General features: G+C 46.0%; 1 protein-coding gene across 1 annotated transcript in view; it reads right to left on the bottom strand.

Annotated features, from left to right (window-relative positions):
* Positions 1–5,187: 5,187 nt before the first annotated feature.
* The window catches only part of LOC109932154 (kielin cysteine rich BMP regulator), a 132,690-nt gene continuing 124,448 nt past the window's right edge, over positions 5,188–13,429 (bottom strand). Inside the window, exons 35-41 of the mRNA XM_048609973.1 lie at positions 12,506–12,648; positions 11,918–12,090; positions 11,343–11,454; positions 10,821–10,922; positions 9,423–9,587; positions 7,393–7,693; positions 5,188–6,864 (exon numbers count right to left, since the gene is read on the bottom strand). Coding sequence (XP_048465930.1) covers positions 6,647–6,864; positions 7,393–7,693; positions 9,423–9,587; positions 10,821–10,922; positions 11,343–11,454; positions 11,918–12,090; positions 12,506–12,648 — 1,214 coding nt within the window. The 3' untranslated portion in view covers positions 5,188–6,646. The remainder of the gene's footprint in view (positions 6,865–7,392; positions 7,694–9,422; positions 9,588–10,820; positions 10,923–11,342; positions 11,455–11,917; positions 12,091–12,505; positions 12,649–13,429) is intronic.

Raw genomic sequence — 13,429 nt, forward strand, 5'->3', positions numbered from 1 at the left:
TGGTTATGGGATCGCTTAGCCCATCTTATACTATCATCCATATTCCTATCTTACTGCTTATGCTGTTTGGCGTGCAAGTAATCCTGTTTGGTCGTTTCACCAGGTTGATACCTCATCTTCCGGTATGCCTGGTGCTGCTCCTGCCATGCCCTCCTGCACTCTCCATTGAACCAGGGTTGATCCCCTGGCTTGATGGTAATGGTTGAGTGGAGTATATGCCAGGCAATGAGATTTCAGATTGTGTTAGAATATGATTCTGCTGCTGTTGATGATCCACGGTACCTCATGGATGTCCTGTCTTGAGTTGCTTGATCTGTTCAAATGACTATTCCATTCAGCATGGTGAAAGTGCCACACAACATGATGGAGGATATTCTCAATGTGAAAGCTGTGCAGTGGTCACTCATTGACAACTGCACCATGCAGATTAGTGAGGACGAGGTTAAGTATATTTTTCCTTTTTGTTGGTTTCCTGTCATAGAGCCAGTCTAGCAGCTAGATCCTTCAGGATTCCATTAGTAGAGCCACACTTGGAGGTGCATATTGTAGTCCTCCATTCAAAGTTAGTTGTAGTCATTGAGCTTAACATGTTTTTAGCATAAATTGAGCCCATAGCTGTCACCATCTCCATAAAAAAGGATTAAAGTTTTTCTGAACATGCACATCAACATTACTGACTCATGAGACACATTTGTAAAGATCAAGAGATTTGGTAGAAAAACCCACATTGCGTTTTTATCCAAACATAAGCCAATATAGATTGACAATTGGTTCATAAACCTCATCAGATAGAAAGATTAGTATTATTACAGTATCTTTCACAACTGCAGGATATGTCCCAAAGTTTTTTACAACAAATGAAGCACTTTTGAAGTTTTGTCATCTAGGAAATGCAACACCTAATTTACACACAACAAGCTTCTAGAAACTGTAAGGTGATAGCAACTAGATAATAATTTAGTTGGTATTCATTGTGGGATAAATATAGGACAGGACACTGGAAACTGATATAATGGCTTTCAGATAGTGTCAAGGGATCCTTGTATGTAACAGAGAGGACATATAGGGTTTGATATCTCATTCAGGAATCAACCCCTCCGACAGTGCAGCACTTCAATGGAGTGTTAGCTTCAACTTCTTTAGTCAGAATTAAAAACTGAAAGAACTGCGGATGCTGTAAATCAGGAACAAAAACAAAGTTCCTGGAAAAGCTCAGCAGGTCTGGCAGCATCAGTGAAGGAAAAAACAGAGTTAACGTTTCGGGTCCAGTGACCCTTCCTCAGAACCGGACCCGAAACGTTAACTTTATTTTTTCCTTCACAGATGCTGCCTGATCTCCTGAGCCTTTCCAGCAACTTTGTTTTTGTTCTTTAGTCAGATCCTGCTTGGACTTAAACCACCACCTCTGGCTCAGAGCTGAGTTTACTACCAAGTGAGGAACTGCAGCTGTAGTGTACAATATCATTGTGGGAACATAGAACATAGCACAGCATAGTGCAGGCCCTTTGGCCCACGATGTGCCGAACTTTTACCCTAAACCTAAGGTCGATCTACCCTCCACCCCATCTTATACTATCATCCATATGCCTATCTAATAGCCGCTTAAATGCCCCGAACGAGGCCGACTCCACTACCCTCTCCGGCAATGCATTCCACGCCCCGACCACTCTTTCAGTAAAGAACCTACCTCTGACGTCTCCCCTATATCTACCTCCACTCACTTTAAAACTATGCCCCCTCGTAATAGCTACCTCCACCCTAGGAAAAAGTCTCTGGCTGTCCACTCTACCTATACCTCTGATCATTTTGTACACCTCTATCAAGTCACCTCTCATCCTTCAATGTACTGGACTGTTGATTAAAAGACCTAAACGAACACTTCAGAGAATCAGAAGTTTAAATCCTGCCATGGAGGAATGTAGCCTGAATTAATTAGTAAACCTGGAATCAGCTGCTATTCTCATTATTGATCAGGAAGTCATAAGAAACCCAACTGTCCCTCAGGGGAGGATATCTGCTTTTCTTACTTAGCAAGTTCCATTGTGTCCAACCCTTACAGAAATAAAAATCACTCTGAGTGTACTGACACCAGATGGACTATAGCAGTTTGAGACGGATAATTCGGGATGACCAATAGAAACTGGCCTTCTTAGCATCACTCATCCAAAGAACAGGTCAGAGCTCTTCACAGCAACATTACTCCTTCAGAAAGAAAAGACTTTCCAGAACCCCTTTTTAAAAAATAATCCTGACTCTTCTCACTGGTGCATTCTGTCTAAACAGAAAGAGGATTAAGTTTACCTGTATAATTGATGTGTCCGTGTTACTTGGTCCTATATCTCAGCTTTGTCGTCTCTGAGAGGATTAATTTTCCAGTGGCCTGGAGACCGAGGTTTGTCTTCTTGACAGCGTTAGCTCTATGTTCAAGAACTTGCTTTAAATCAAAGGTTGCTGTCTGTCTGGATTTCAATTTATATGTCCCCAACCATAACAAATAGATTGCTGCCGTATATCACTGGTCAAGATGGTGAATGAAGCAGGATTTTGGAGGCATTCTGGTATCAAGCAACCAAAATCTTTCTAAAACAGGATAATATTTTTAATCAACCTGTTTATGTGTGTTCTGACACATCTCTGGCACAGGTGGGACTTGATCCTGGGACTTCAGACTCAAAGGTTGGGACACTACTGCAATGTCACATTAGGGTGTGATATACTTTTACTAGTTCCACAAATCTCTGTGACAGTAGCGCTGTGACTCATTAGGATCTTTCAGTTGAACTGAATAAAAAAGTTCATCTGAACTGACTTTACTGACTCTGAACTGACCCGGAATGTAAAATGATCTGAAATTCTAATTGGCAATGGGTAGTCACACAAATTGACATAGTTTATAACATATTACAAACTAGTCTCTGTATACCATATACCCACCTCTTAAATACTTCGTATAACTCACTAGGGATGTTTGAATTTTGGGAAAGTCAAACAACTTTAATCGGCAGCCTCATCACAGGGTGATATGCAAACACCCAGGATTCAAGTCACTCCTATAATTACAATAAGTTCCAGCACCTAGACTGGAACCAGATTCTTTCAGTGACTACAGGATGCTTGAATGGATGGGGCTGTGGACCTCATTTCTGAAATAAATACAAAATCTGTGTGAAAATGTAGCAGTTGGGTGGAGAAAAAGACAACAGGTGGGTGGTCGGGATCTTTAAGTTAGTGTGGGATTTAGATTGAAGTTGGTGAAGTGTGCGATAAGCCTCTGTGTCTCACTCAGATGTCAGCCAATTGAGGCCGCATTGGTAATTACAGGGCTTGAGGATGTCCCAGTGCCAGCTGGGATCTTCAGCTGGTAATGTGGGCAGCCTATGCCAACCCTGTGGGAGGCTCAGCGCAGGAAGTGTGGGAAGGCAGGGTTGGGGGATGGGGAGAGCTGCATTGGATCACTTTAGGAAGATTCCCTCTCTTGATTACAGTTGCCAGCTCACACCTTGGGTGGTTTTCCCATTCAATGTTAAGACGCAGCAGCTGTGCCTTTTTAACGTGACAGAAACGTGCTTGGCCTTCTCCCTCTCTCCAGCTTTAGACCAGCACTTCCCAGCTGAGCCAGTGGGGTGTGCAGATCACTCAGGGACACCCATTGGCCCTCCAGCATTAGGAATCTGTCCCAAGTCTCAACTGGAAGACAAGCTAATTCCCTGTTTCTAAACGAGTTGCAACTTTGTGAGTTGCAGTGGGCGCATCGAAAGCACTTTGTGTAGTTTCAGCACCTACAACCAGATTACACATTTGCTTCTTGATTACCAATTAAAAACCCAACCCAACAGTTCAGACCTGTGACCTCTCATCTGAACTGGACGAAGTTAGAAATGCAAGTGAAAGGGTGAGATAATAAACAATGAGATGGGTCTGTGATAGGGTGGAGGGCAGGACAAAATGAACAACAGAAGCTTTCTTGGTGCAACCTCAGAAGGGGGTAGTAAGGGAGGTCAGAATGGCAGAATCCTGAATTGAAAGCAAAGGAAATAAGAGAGACCCAAGAAAGGGAAAAAAGGCCAGCAAAGAGAACAAAATGGGACAATAGGGACACAAAATCCTATCGAGCACTGGTTATGACTGAGGACAAAAATTTACACCATTTTCTCCCGAGTGGTTACAATGTGGGATGGTTCTCTCCCGAGTGGTTACGGTGTGGGGTGGTTCTCTCCTGAATAGTTACAATGTGGGGTGGTTCTCTCCCGAGTGGTTACGGTGTGGGGTGGTTCTCTCCCGAGTAGTTACGGTGTGGGGTTGTTCTGTCCCGAATGGTTACAGTGTGGGGTGGTTCTGTCCCGAATGGTTACAATGCGGGTGGTGGGTGGGAACAGGATCCAGACAGCTTCTGAGTACATGTTGAAGAATGTGTGTTGAAAAGTTCTGAGATTCAGAGCTTCATCCCAAAGTTGGGATTCTCAATTTTGTTTTGAAATCACCTTGAGATAAATTGCACAGATTTGGAATCTCCTGTTAAATGCCGAGGACAAGATCAGCTGACACTGGCCATGGTTTAGACAGAGGCACGTGAAAATTGAGGCCTGATAATCAGCATGCTTTGTCAGTCAGGGCCTTGGAAATTTATTCTAGAGTGATCAGTGTAGTGGGAAAAGTCTGGACAGGGATGTTCCTGCTGCTTTGGGAATAGGTTTTTCTAACATCCTGTACAAGGAGGGGTCTTTCAGGCAACACAATGGACAACTCAAGGGTAGTATTGAATCAGAGATAGTAGGAACTGCAGATGCTGGAGAATCCGAGACAACAAGGTGCAGGGCTGGATGAACACAGCAGGCCCAGCAGCATCATAGGAGCAGAGGGGCGGACGTTTCGGGCCTAGACCCTTCATCAGAAAAGGGGAGGGGGGGGGGGGAGGGGGAGGGGGTTTTGAAATAAATAGGGAGAGAGTCCTCTCCACCTATCCGCCTCCCACTCTCTCCCTATTTATTTCAAAACCCCCTTCCCCTCCCCCTTTTCTGATGAAGGGTCTAGGCCCGAAACGTCAGCCTCTCTGCTCCTATGATGCTGCTTGGCCTGCTGTGTTCATCCAGCCCTGCACCTTGTTGTCTCGGACAACTCAAGGGCACATTTTGACTTCAGTCCTTGTACAGTGATGCAAATACAAATTGAGACAATATCAGACAACAATGGTTTAAAAACTTAGTTTTATTGCAGAGTGTACATCAGGCAACAACACTCCTCAGTGATTATGTAAGTGTGAATAATTCTGAATAAGTTTTGCACCTTAAATCTGAACTCCAGATCAGAGGAGAGTCTCACTCCAAGATGGTCAAACCTGGATTTACCTTTTCAATGTAGGTCATACTGTTAGTAATGGATAGATCCTACATTAGGTACTCAAACAACTGAGAGCCTGTGTCTGTCACACATGCTCTGGGACCCTCACAGGTCAGTAAAATGGTGTCTGATGTGGCTCAGTGGTAGCATTCTTGCCTGAGTCAGAAAGGTCCTGGGTTCAAGGCCCACTTCAGGGACTTCAGCACAGAATCAAGGCTGACCCTCCCAAGGGAGCACTGCACTGTTGACAGTGCCAACTCTGAGAGGAAACATTTAGCAAGGCCTCATCTGTCTGTTCAAGTTGATGTAATATATCCTTCAATATTACGCAAAGAAAAGTAGAGGAGTTAGTCTCCCTTCCACTTTTGCCTTTCTCGCAATATCCATCCCCTCTGTTTCCCTCCACAGGATGGGGGGAGTGCTTCCTCTTTTTAGTTTTTAAGTAACAACTTAAGATGGAGGTATTTTAGTGTTTCTTCCGGAAGTTAAAATTCTCTGAAATCACATGACCTACAGAGTTCTGAGAGGACTTTCACTATTGTGATGAATGTTGGGATAATGCCCCTCCATAGTAATTATTAATTCAATCATGTTCTTCAGCAAGAGGAATAAACAATTTATGAACAGAGCTCTGGTGAGCAATAGGATGGGATCGTAACAAGGTTATGGGATCTTTACCCTATATCCAACCTGTGCTATTCCTGCCCTGGGAATGTTTGATGGGACAGTGCAAGGAAGAGTTTTCTCTGTATCTAATCTGTGCCCAGGAGGTCTGTGACTGAGTTTGGGAATGCTGAGGTTCCCACTCTGAACGTTTAAACAAAAACAGAATTGCTTAAACAGTCTCTAATTGGATAGTGCCACAGGACGATGATTCCCAATCTTAACAATCACAAAAATATTGAAAATCTAATTTACATAACACAGTGAAGAACTATCAGGTGAGTCTTGATGCTCAGACACAGTGACTTGAATGAAGGTAGAAAATGAATATAAGCACCTCTGTACATCTATTGTGCAATCACCAGCCACAGAATCCCATCGTACTTGACTTTGTAATCTATATGTTTGAAGAGATTGTCTCTCTGGTTTTAGCTGGTCTGTTCTCAGAGTGTATTGGCCAACATTACAGGATGAGTTTGGCCTGTTTATTTCTGTGTTTCCTTCTATCAACCATTACACAGTAAAACACTGGCTATGAATGTACTAGTTGTGTGTGTGTGTGTTTGTGTGTATACAAGTGTGTGTGTGTGTGTGTGTGTGTGTGTATCTGTGTGCGCACATGTCCATTTGTCTGTAGTTGTGTGAATCACAGGTTTCCATAGATGATTTTTGGACAGGTCTCTGGCGCTATACAATGAGATTCATGTTCCACCAGACCAGCAGGACACTGACAGCCCGGAACACAAGGCTTGAAGCAGTGAGCATCAATCACTCCCAGAGGAACATCTTTGTTAAAACAGGTCTTAGGGCATGGAGGGCCACATTCATCAAACACGTAACCACGATCAGAGGGGCAACCAACCGCTGCAGACAGAGAGGGAGACAGAGAGAGACAGAGAGAGCACAGTCCAGTTAGCAAGCTGATTACTTTTATTACTTTAATATTGCAATGTGCCTGATCCATCCCACTGTAGGTAAATCATAAAGTAACTGGTTGCACTGTTACACTGAACTGCTCCCTCACTATCTGCTCCTGTTATTTTTATATTATTTAACCCTGTCACACAGTCCCATTCCATTGATCAATGCCTGAGACTGCCTGCCAAACGGTCTTTCAGAAATGACCAAGTATCAGGGTCAACAAGGTCACTTTCACCCTATGGGAGGTCAGGCTGAATCCAGTCCCAGTCAGAGGGGCTGTCAGTCATCGTGTGAAATGAGTTGCTATGACTACTGGCTCTGAATCAGCAAACTACCTCCGAGAGAACACAGGTCCTGCTCCTTCTCTTTGAACTGCTCCTTCGCCAATCATTTGAAAGTTGTCTGGGGAGGGGGGGGAAGGGGTGGAGTTAAAAGAGGTCTCTGGATTCGAGTAGACAAACGAGAACATACCACATAGTGTTGGTGATCGCCAGTTCAGGACAAGCGAAGCCTCTCGACACTGAGACGCATAAGCCTCCAAAGCATCGCACAAGCAGTCGTCAATATTAGAACCACAGGCGCACAGGTCATAGACACAGGAGCTGAAAAACATCTCGGGTGGCACAACTGCATGACACTGCTCAAAGACCTTGGACTTCAGGATCTTGCACTTGGCATTGGCCTCTTTGCGAGCTCGATAACCCGCCTGTTTACAGGGGTCAATGTCTTCAGCGTCTGAACACTGTGGCCTGCTCTGGTTGTTACTGTGTACCTGCAGGGATGACACACCAACACAAACATGGTGAATGTAACTTGGTGACATCGGGCACACGTCAGCCTCAAAGTCCAGCATGCCTCTCTAACCCAGTTCAGTGCCATGTTGGACAAAAAGAATGGCCTGGGGGTGAAGGAAAGGAATGGGGGGAGGTGGGGGAAGGGTGAGGGGTGTTGGTGGCAGAGAGGGTAATCAGAGAGGTTCAGAAAAGTCTAGTCACAGGAGGCATTTGATGTTGGAGCACAGTAACAGACAGGGATCAGAACAGTAAATGGGGACACTGGGCTTCACTACTAGGCTTCCACAAGTGAAAAGGGGAAGTTCTGTGACAGAAAGTATTGCCTAAAGCTCAATGGAATACTCCTGAAGGTTCAGGACACCTATCTTACCAGGAGACTTACTCTGTAATTAATCTGTGCTATATTTATCCTGGGACAGTTTATTAGGGGTCATGTAGAAGGAACTTTATCCTGTACCTAACCCATTCTGTACCTATCAAATATATAAAATTGCCTCTGAAGCTTCTTAATGTTTGAAATATTAATTGTTCTCAAATTGAATTACTTGCCTTTACTTTGGTATACGCCTTTCAATTTGGCCTGCTGCATTGGTGTTCCACACTCCCTGAAAGATTAGCTGTGAACAATGTGCATGGGCTCAATACTGACTGTTGACACACATTCTCCCAGGGGTGAATGATCTGTGAGATTTAGTAACTGAGTGTAATACAAAGCTCATTGGTCTGGTGTGAGTCTGTTTGATACTTGTGTTTTGGTCACTCCATTCCAGTTCTGTCTGATCTTAATGCTCTCTTTCTCCTCAGAGTCTGAGGTTGTGAGCTCAAGCCCCATTCTAGATTCCTGAAGATATAATCGAGTGTAACATTCCCAATGCAATCTGTATAGGATCCCGCACAGCTGAAAGCACCATGTTACAGATGAGACAATGAACTGAGGCTCCATTTACCCTCTCAGTTAGATGTACAAATCCCAAAACAGCATTTTGAATGAGAGGGGAGATCTCCCTGGTATCCTGGTCAATGTTTATCCTTCACTGGCATCATTAAAGCAGACATTCTGGTTCTGAACACATTACTGTTCTTCCTACACTACCACACTGACCACATTTGGCAAGTGGGGTATTTTGGGATGCTCAAAGATGCAGGCTCTGTCCTTTTCCCTTTCTTGGGAAGTGGGCATCAATGGCAAAGTCAGCATTTATTGCCAATCTCCAATTGCTCCTGAATTGAATCTGTGGGCATAAAGAGTCAGCCACATTGCTGTGGGTCTCGAGTCACATGTAGGCCAGACCAGGTAAGGATGGCAGTTTCCTTCCCTGAAGGACATTTGTGAACCAGATGGGTTTTTAAGACAATCAACAATGGATTCATGGTTAGTTTTAGACTAGCTTTTAATCCCAGACTTTTATTATGTAAATTCAAATGTTGCTATCCATTGTGGACAGATTCAAACCCACACCCTCAGACAAGAAGCCTGTGGCTCTGGGCTACTCACCCAGTGACAATAACACACTGCAGCCCCCTTTCTGTCCTTTTCCCGTTGTTTGAATGAATGCACTTGCCGTGAAACTGGCTGCTAATGTAGAAAGTATCCAATCTTTGCCCTCCACCAGTGAGGGTTACATTATTAGTAGCTGGATTTCAGATACTCCGTACAAGTGATTGCACGCACACACAGCTTCAATCATAGTCGCCCTCAGGACCCACCTTCCAGCTGTTACCAAACGTTGCCTCAGAGGTGACAATCTGCCCACTGCGGATCCGCATGTCATCCTGGGGGTAGTTGTTGAAGTTCCCACAAAGCCCACACACCTGCCCTTTGTACGTTCCAGGCAAGCTCACTTCTAAATGAGATTTCCCATTCCACAAGACCTGTGTGAAACAACAGATATTTACAGATCCAAGCAATAAGCTCAAAGATGTTCCACAGTGCAGAAGCAGTACAGAGGGCATGCTGCAGCAGGAGCGGTACAGAGGGCACACCGCGCTGCTGCAGGAGCAGTACAGAGGGCACACCGTGCGGCTGCAGGAGCAGTACAGAGGGCACACCGTGCGGCTGCAGGAGCGGTACAGAGGGCACACCGTGCGGCTGCAGGAGCGGTGCAGAGGGCACACTGCTGCAGGAGCGGTGCAGAGGGCACACTGCTGCAGGAGCGGTGCAGAGGGCACACCGCTGCAGGAGCGGTGCAGAGGGCACACCGCGCTGCTGCAGGAGAAGTACAGAGGGCACACCGCGCTGCTGCAGGAGCGGTACAGAGGGCACGCTGCTGCAGGAGCGGTACAGAGGGCACGCCGCGCTGCTGCAGGAGTGGTACGGGGGCACGCCGCGCTGCTGCAGGAGCGGTACAGGGGGCACGCTGCTGCAGGAGCGGTACAGGGGGCACGCTACATTGCTAACTTCCGAGAGAGAAAATATCGTAGGGTACTACACTGAAGAAGAGGAGAGATTTTCCCTCCAGTGTTGTGGCCAATATTTCCTGTTAATCAACATCTCAAACAGATTATCACACTGCTGTACGTGGGAGCTTGCTATGCACAATTTTGTTGCTTCCTTTTCCATATTAGAACAGTGGTCAGAATTAAAATATTCAATTGACTAAAAGTCATTTGAGAAGCTCCGTGCTGGGACAAGGACTATATAAACGTACATGCTTTTGAATGGTGATTTTGGACTGAAACCACACCGCACAAGCCGAGTACTCTCCCAAAGTGTTTCAGTCTGATTCTCTGGAATGTTACCATGCCCCATTCCTTATCCCCAGCTTTCCACAGCTCTCTGGGAGAAGGTTGTTCAGCTCTCAGTGAAGCTGGAGTGAGGACAGATACAGATTCCATAGTACTGCAACTACAGAGATGGGAATCTTCAACTCTGTTTCGAATCCATCAGCTACCTCTCCATTTCCCTTTCTGAACCGATCTCTGTGCTCCCTCTAGTTTCTACCCTGGGTGACAGGCCAGTGAAATCTGTGGGTGGTGGTCTGGGTTCTCTCAGTAGCTGTCAGCTCTCCCCTCAGCCCTCATGGCCCAGTAAGCATGGCTTGGGTTAATGCCTCTCTAAGGCCCGTGCAGCAGCTGGGATGGGGGCCTGAGTCACTGGACCCTCACCTTCACACCGATGTTGGTGTTGAGCAGGATGCTGTTGGCTCTCCTCTCAATGTAGATGTATGGCTCCTTGAGAAAAGGCAGAGACACGCTGCGATCGTCCACCTGCAAACAAACAGACAATTCACACAACACCACCGGTGAGTCGAGAACCAGGAATGAGGAGAGTTCACACTGTGACAGGCCACTGTGGAATGACACATCAGTGACTGGGTAAACCTCTCACACCAATACAATTCAACCTGAAATGAGCTGCTGTCATAGACCAGGGTTCAGATTGTAACTCTGTGACCCCAGGATCACACAGGCCCCTAGGCCCAGGTTAAAACCAATGCCTTGCAGTAATGTCCCATTCTTAACAGCAGAATCTCCATTACAGCACTCTCTCAAACTACACACCATCCTCAGTATAAGGCTCTTCATTGTTAACCCTTCGGTTACTGAGCCGTGACAAATTCTGTTTGGTTACCGAGCTGTGACAAATTCTGTTTGGTTACCGAGCTGTGACAAATTCTGTTTGGTTACCGTGACGAGCCAGTCTTGGAGAAGTTGGACAATCAGGTCCCCGATCAGCACTGTCACCTCCTTAGTCCATGACACTCCCGTCCGACCTCGATCATCGTTGGTCACATGGATACTGTGGAGACAAGGTCAGATGTTGAGAGGGCGAGAGACAGGCAAAACACAAGAGGGAAAGAGAGAGATAGTAGAAACTGCAGATGCTGGAGAATCCGAGACAACAAGGTGCAGGGCTGGATGAACACAGCAGGCCAAGCAGCATCATAGGAGCAGAGAGGCTGATTTCGCCAGTGACAGGCTCAGAGAGAGAGAGAGATTAAAAATACGAGTGAGGAAGAGTGAATGCAAATAGAAAGGGAATGAGACTGAAAGACAGAGGTGGGAGGTTAAGAGGAATCTAGTGACAGAGGAATGCAATGTACAGTCAAGGGGGACTAGAAAGCAAGAAAGAGAGGGATGGAGAGAACATGAGAGAGACGGACAAAGTGAGATATGAAGACAGAGAGACACACAGACAGGGCTATGTCAGGTGACCATTCTCGGAGCAATGCAGCTTAATGGTGCCTGTTGGAGACACTCACCTGAAGTCTCCTCCTTTACAGTCTTCCGCCAGAACATAGCTGCACGCCCCCTGGAAGTGGATCATCTTTCCGTCAAAAGTCAGGTAGTGGGGGTCACCGAACACCATACAAGTGGCAGGGCGAGGAATGCAGTGAGGGCAACACATTCCTGGGATCAGCACTGGGCTCTCATCCTAAACAGAGAGAGAGAGAGAGAGAGAGAGAGAGAGAGAGCGAGGCAAGGAGAAAGCTCACACTTTCTGTACCTACCCCATTACTCATCACCAATTCTTCCAATTCTTCCCCATTCACTCCAGGTATTTGTTATTCTGAATATAAACCTCCTGAGCTCCTTGATTAGATTTCAGTCTAGAATTCACCCCTGGGTACCTGTTATTTTGTGCATAAACCTCCTGAAGCCCTTGATTGGATTCCAGACTGTAACTCACCCCCACCCCGGTATCTTTCATCCTGTACAATCTAATTCAAGTACACAGATTGTGACTGTACTGACTTTACCCTGGAATTCTCTGAATGGTAGGCCTGACCCGAGCTCCTGCTCTGGTATATAAAGTACCCACCCCTACGCCAGCCCCTCCCTGAACATACCGATGAACAGGTAACTGGTGGGCAGTGCTCGGTTTGACAGTGAACCTCCCCAGAGATACAGGTGCAGGTGGTACATTCATCCACTTCCCAGTGTTGGTTCGACTGGTACTTCTGTCCCTGGTAGCTGCAGGAAATCCGGGGATCTGTAGACAGGATGAAGCTCAGAGATAGCAGTGAAAAAAATAAATCCCCGTGCCTTGAGAATCTCCTGAAAGGTAAACCCTGGCTCCCTCTCCACCTGGATCGATGCTCGGGTCAGTTCAGGGGCATACACACTAACTGGGCTGCATGGAGTGAGCTGATTGTGTTTGGGGGAGCTGGGAATGATCTGAGGTCAGGGGTGGATTAGCTGGCGATGGCCAATGAGCCACACTGAGATCACTCAGGATTAGATGGGTGACCAGCAGGAGGCGCCCTGTTCCTCAACACTGTCTATGGGTGGAAATGTGCATCACAAGTGCATCACTGCGTCTGATAATCACAAATGAGAATGCCTGAAATCTGGGACTTATACTCCAGAGGGTGTCAGTTAATTAAGAGAGAAACTATTCCAATGGTCTAGCAATGTACCATTATCCATAAACATCAGCTCAACTAACACGCTGCTGCCTATATTCTGACTGTGATCACTGACCTACTCTGGGTGCCAACGCCTCGATTACAAAATTCACATCTCTCCCTTCACATCTCCTGTGTGCACTCAGTTATTTCCTCGGAACCTGGATGCTGGAGATGTGAGGACTCTGCAGCGCTGTTACATCTCAGGAATATTAGAATTGCGAGATGGTAATGGACCAAAGTGTATGTGGATCACCCTCTCACAATCCAAGCAGAAGGAAGTGGTTGACTAATAATAGCAGAGTCACGGACAGATATTGAATCAAGTCTGCAACCACATTTCAGAGAAGCATAAAAATAACAGAA

The sequence above is a fragment of the Rhincodon typus genome, chromosome 22 (assembly GCF_021869965.1).
Source record: "Rhincodon typus isolate 14 chromosome 22, sRhiTyp1.1, whole genome shotgun sequence".
NCBI classification, from domain to species: Eukaryota; Metazoa; Chordata; class Chondrichthyes; order Orectolobiformes; family Rhincodontidae; genus Rhincodon; species Rhincodon typus.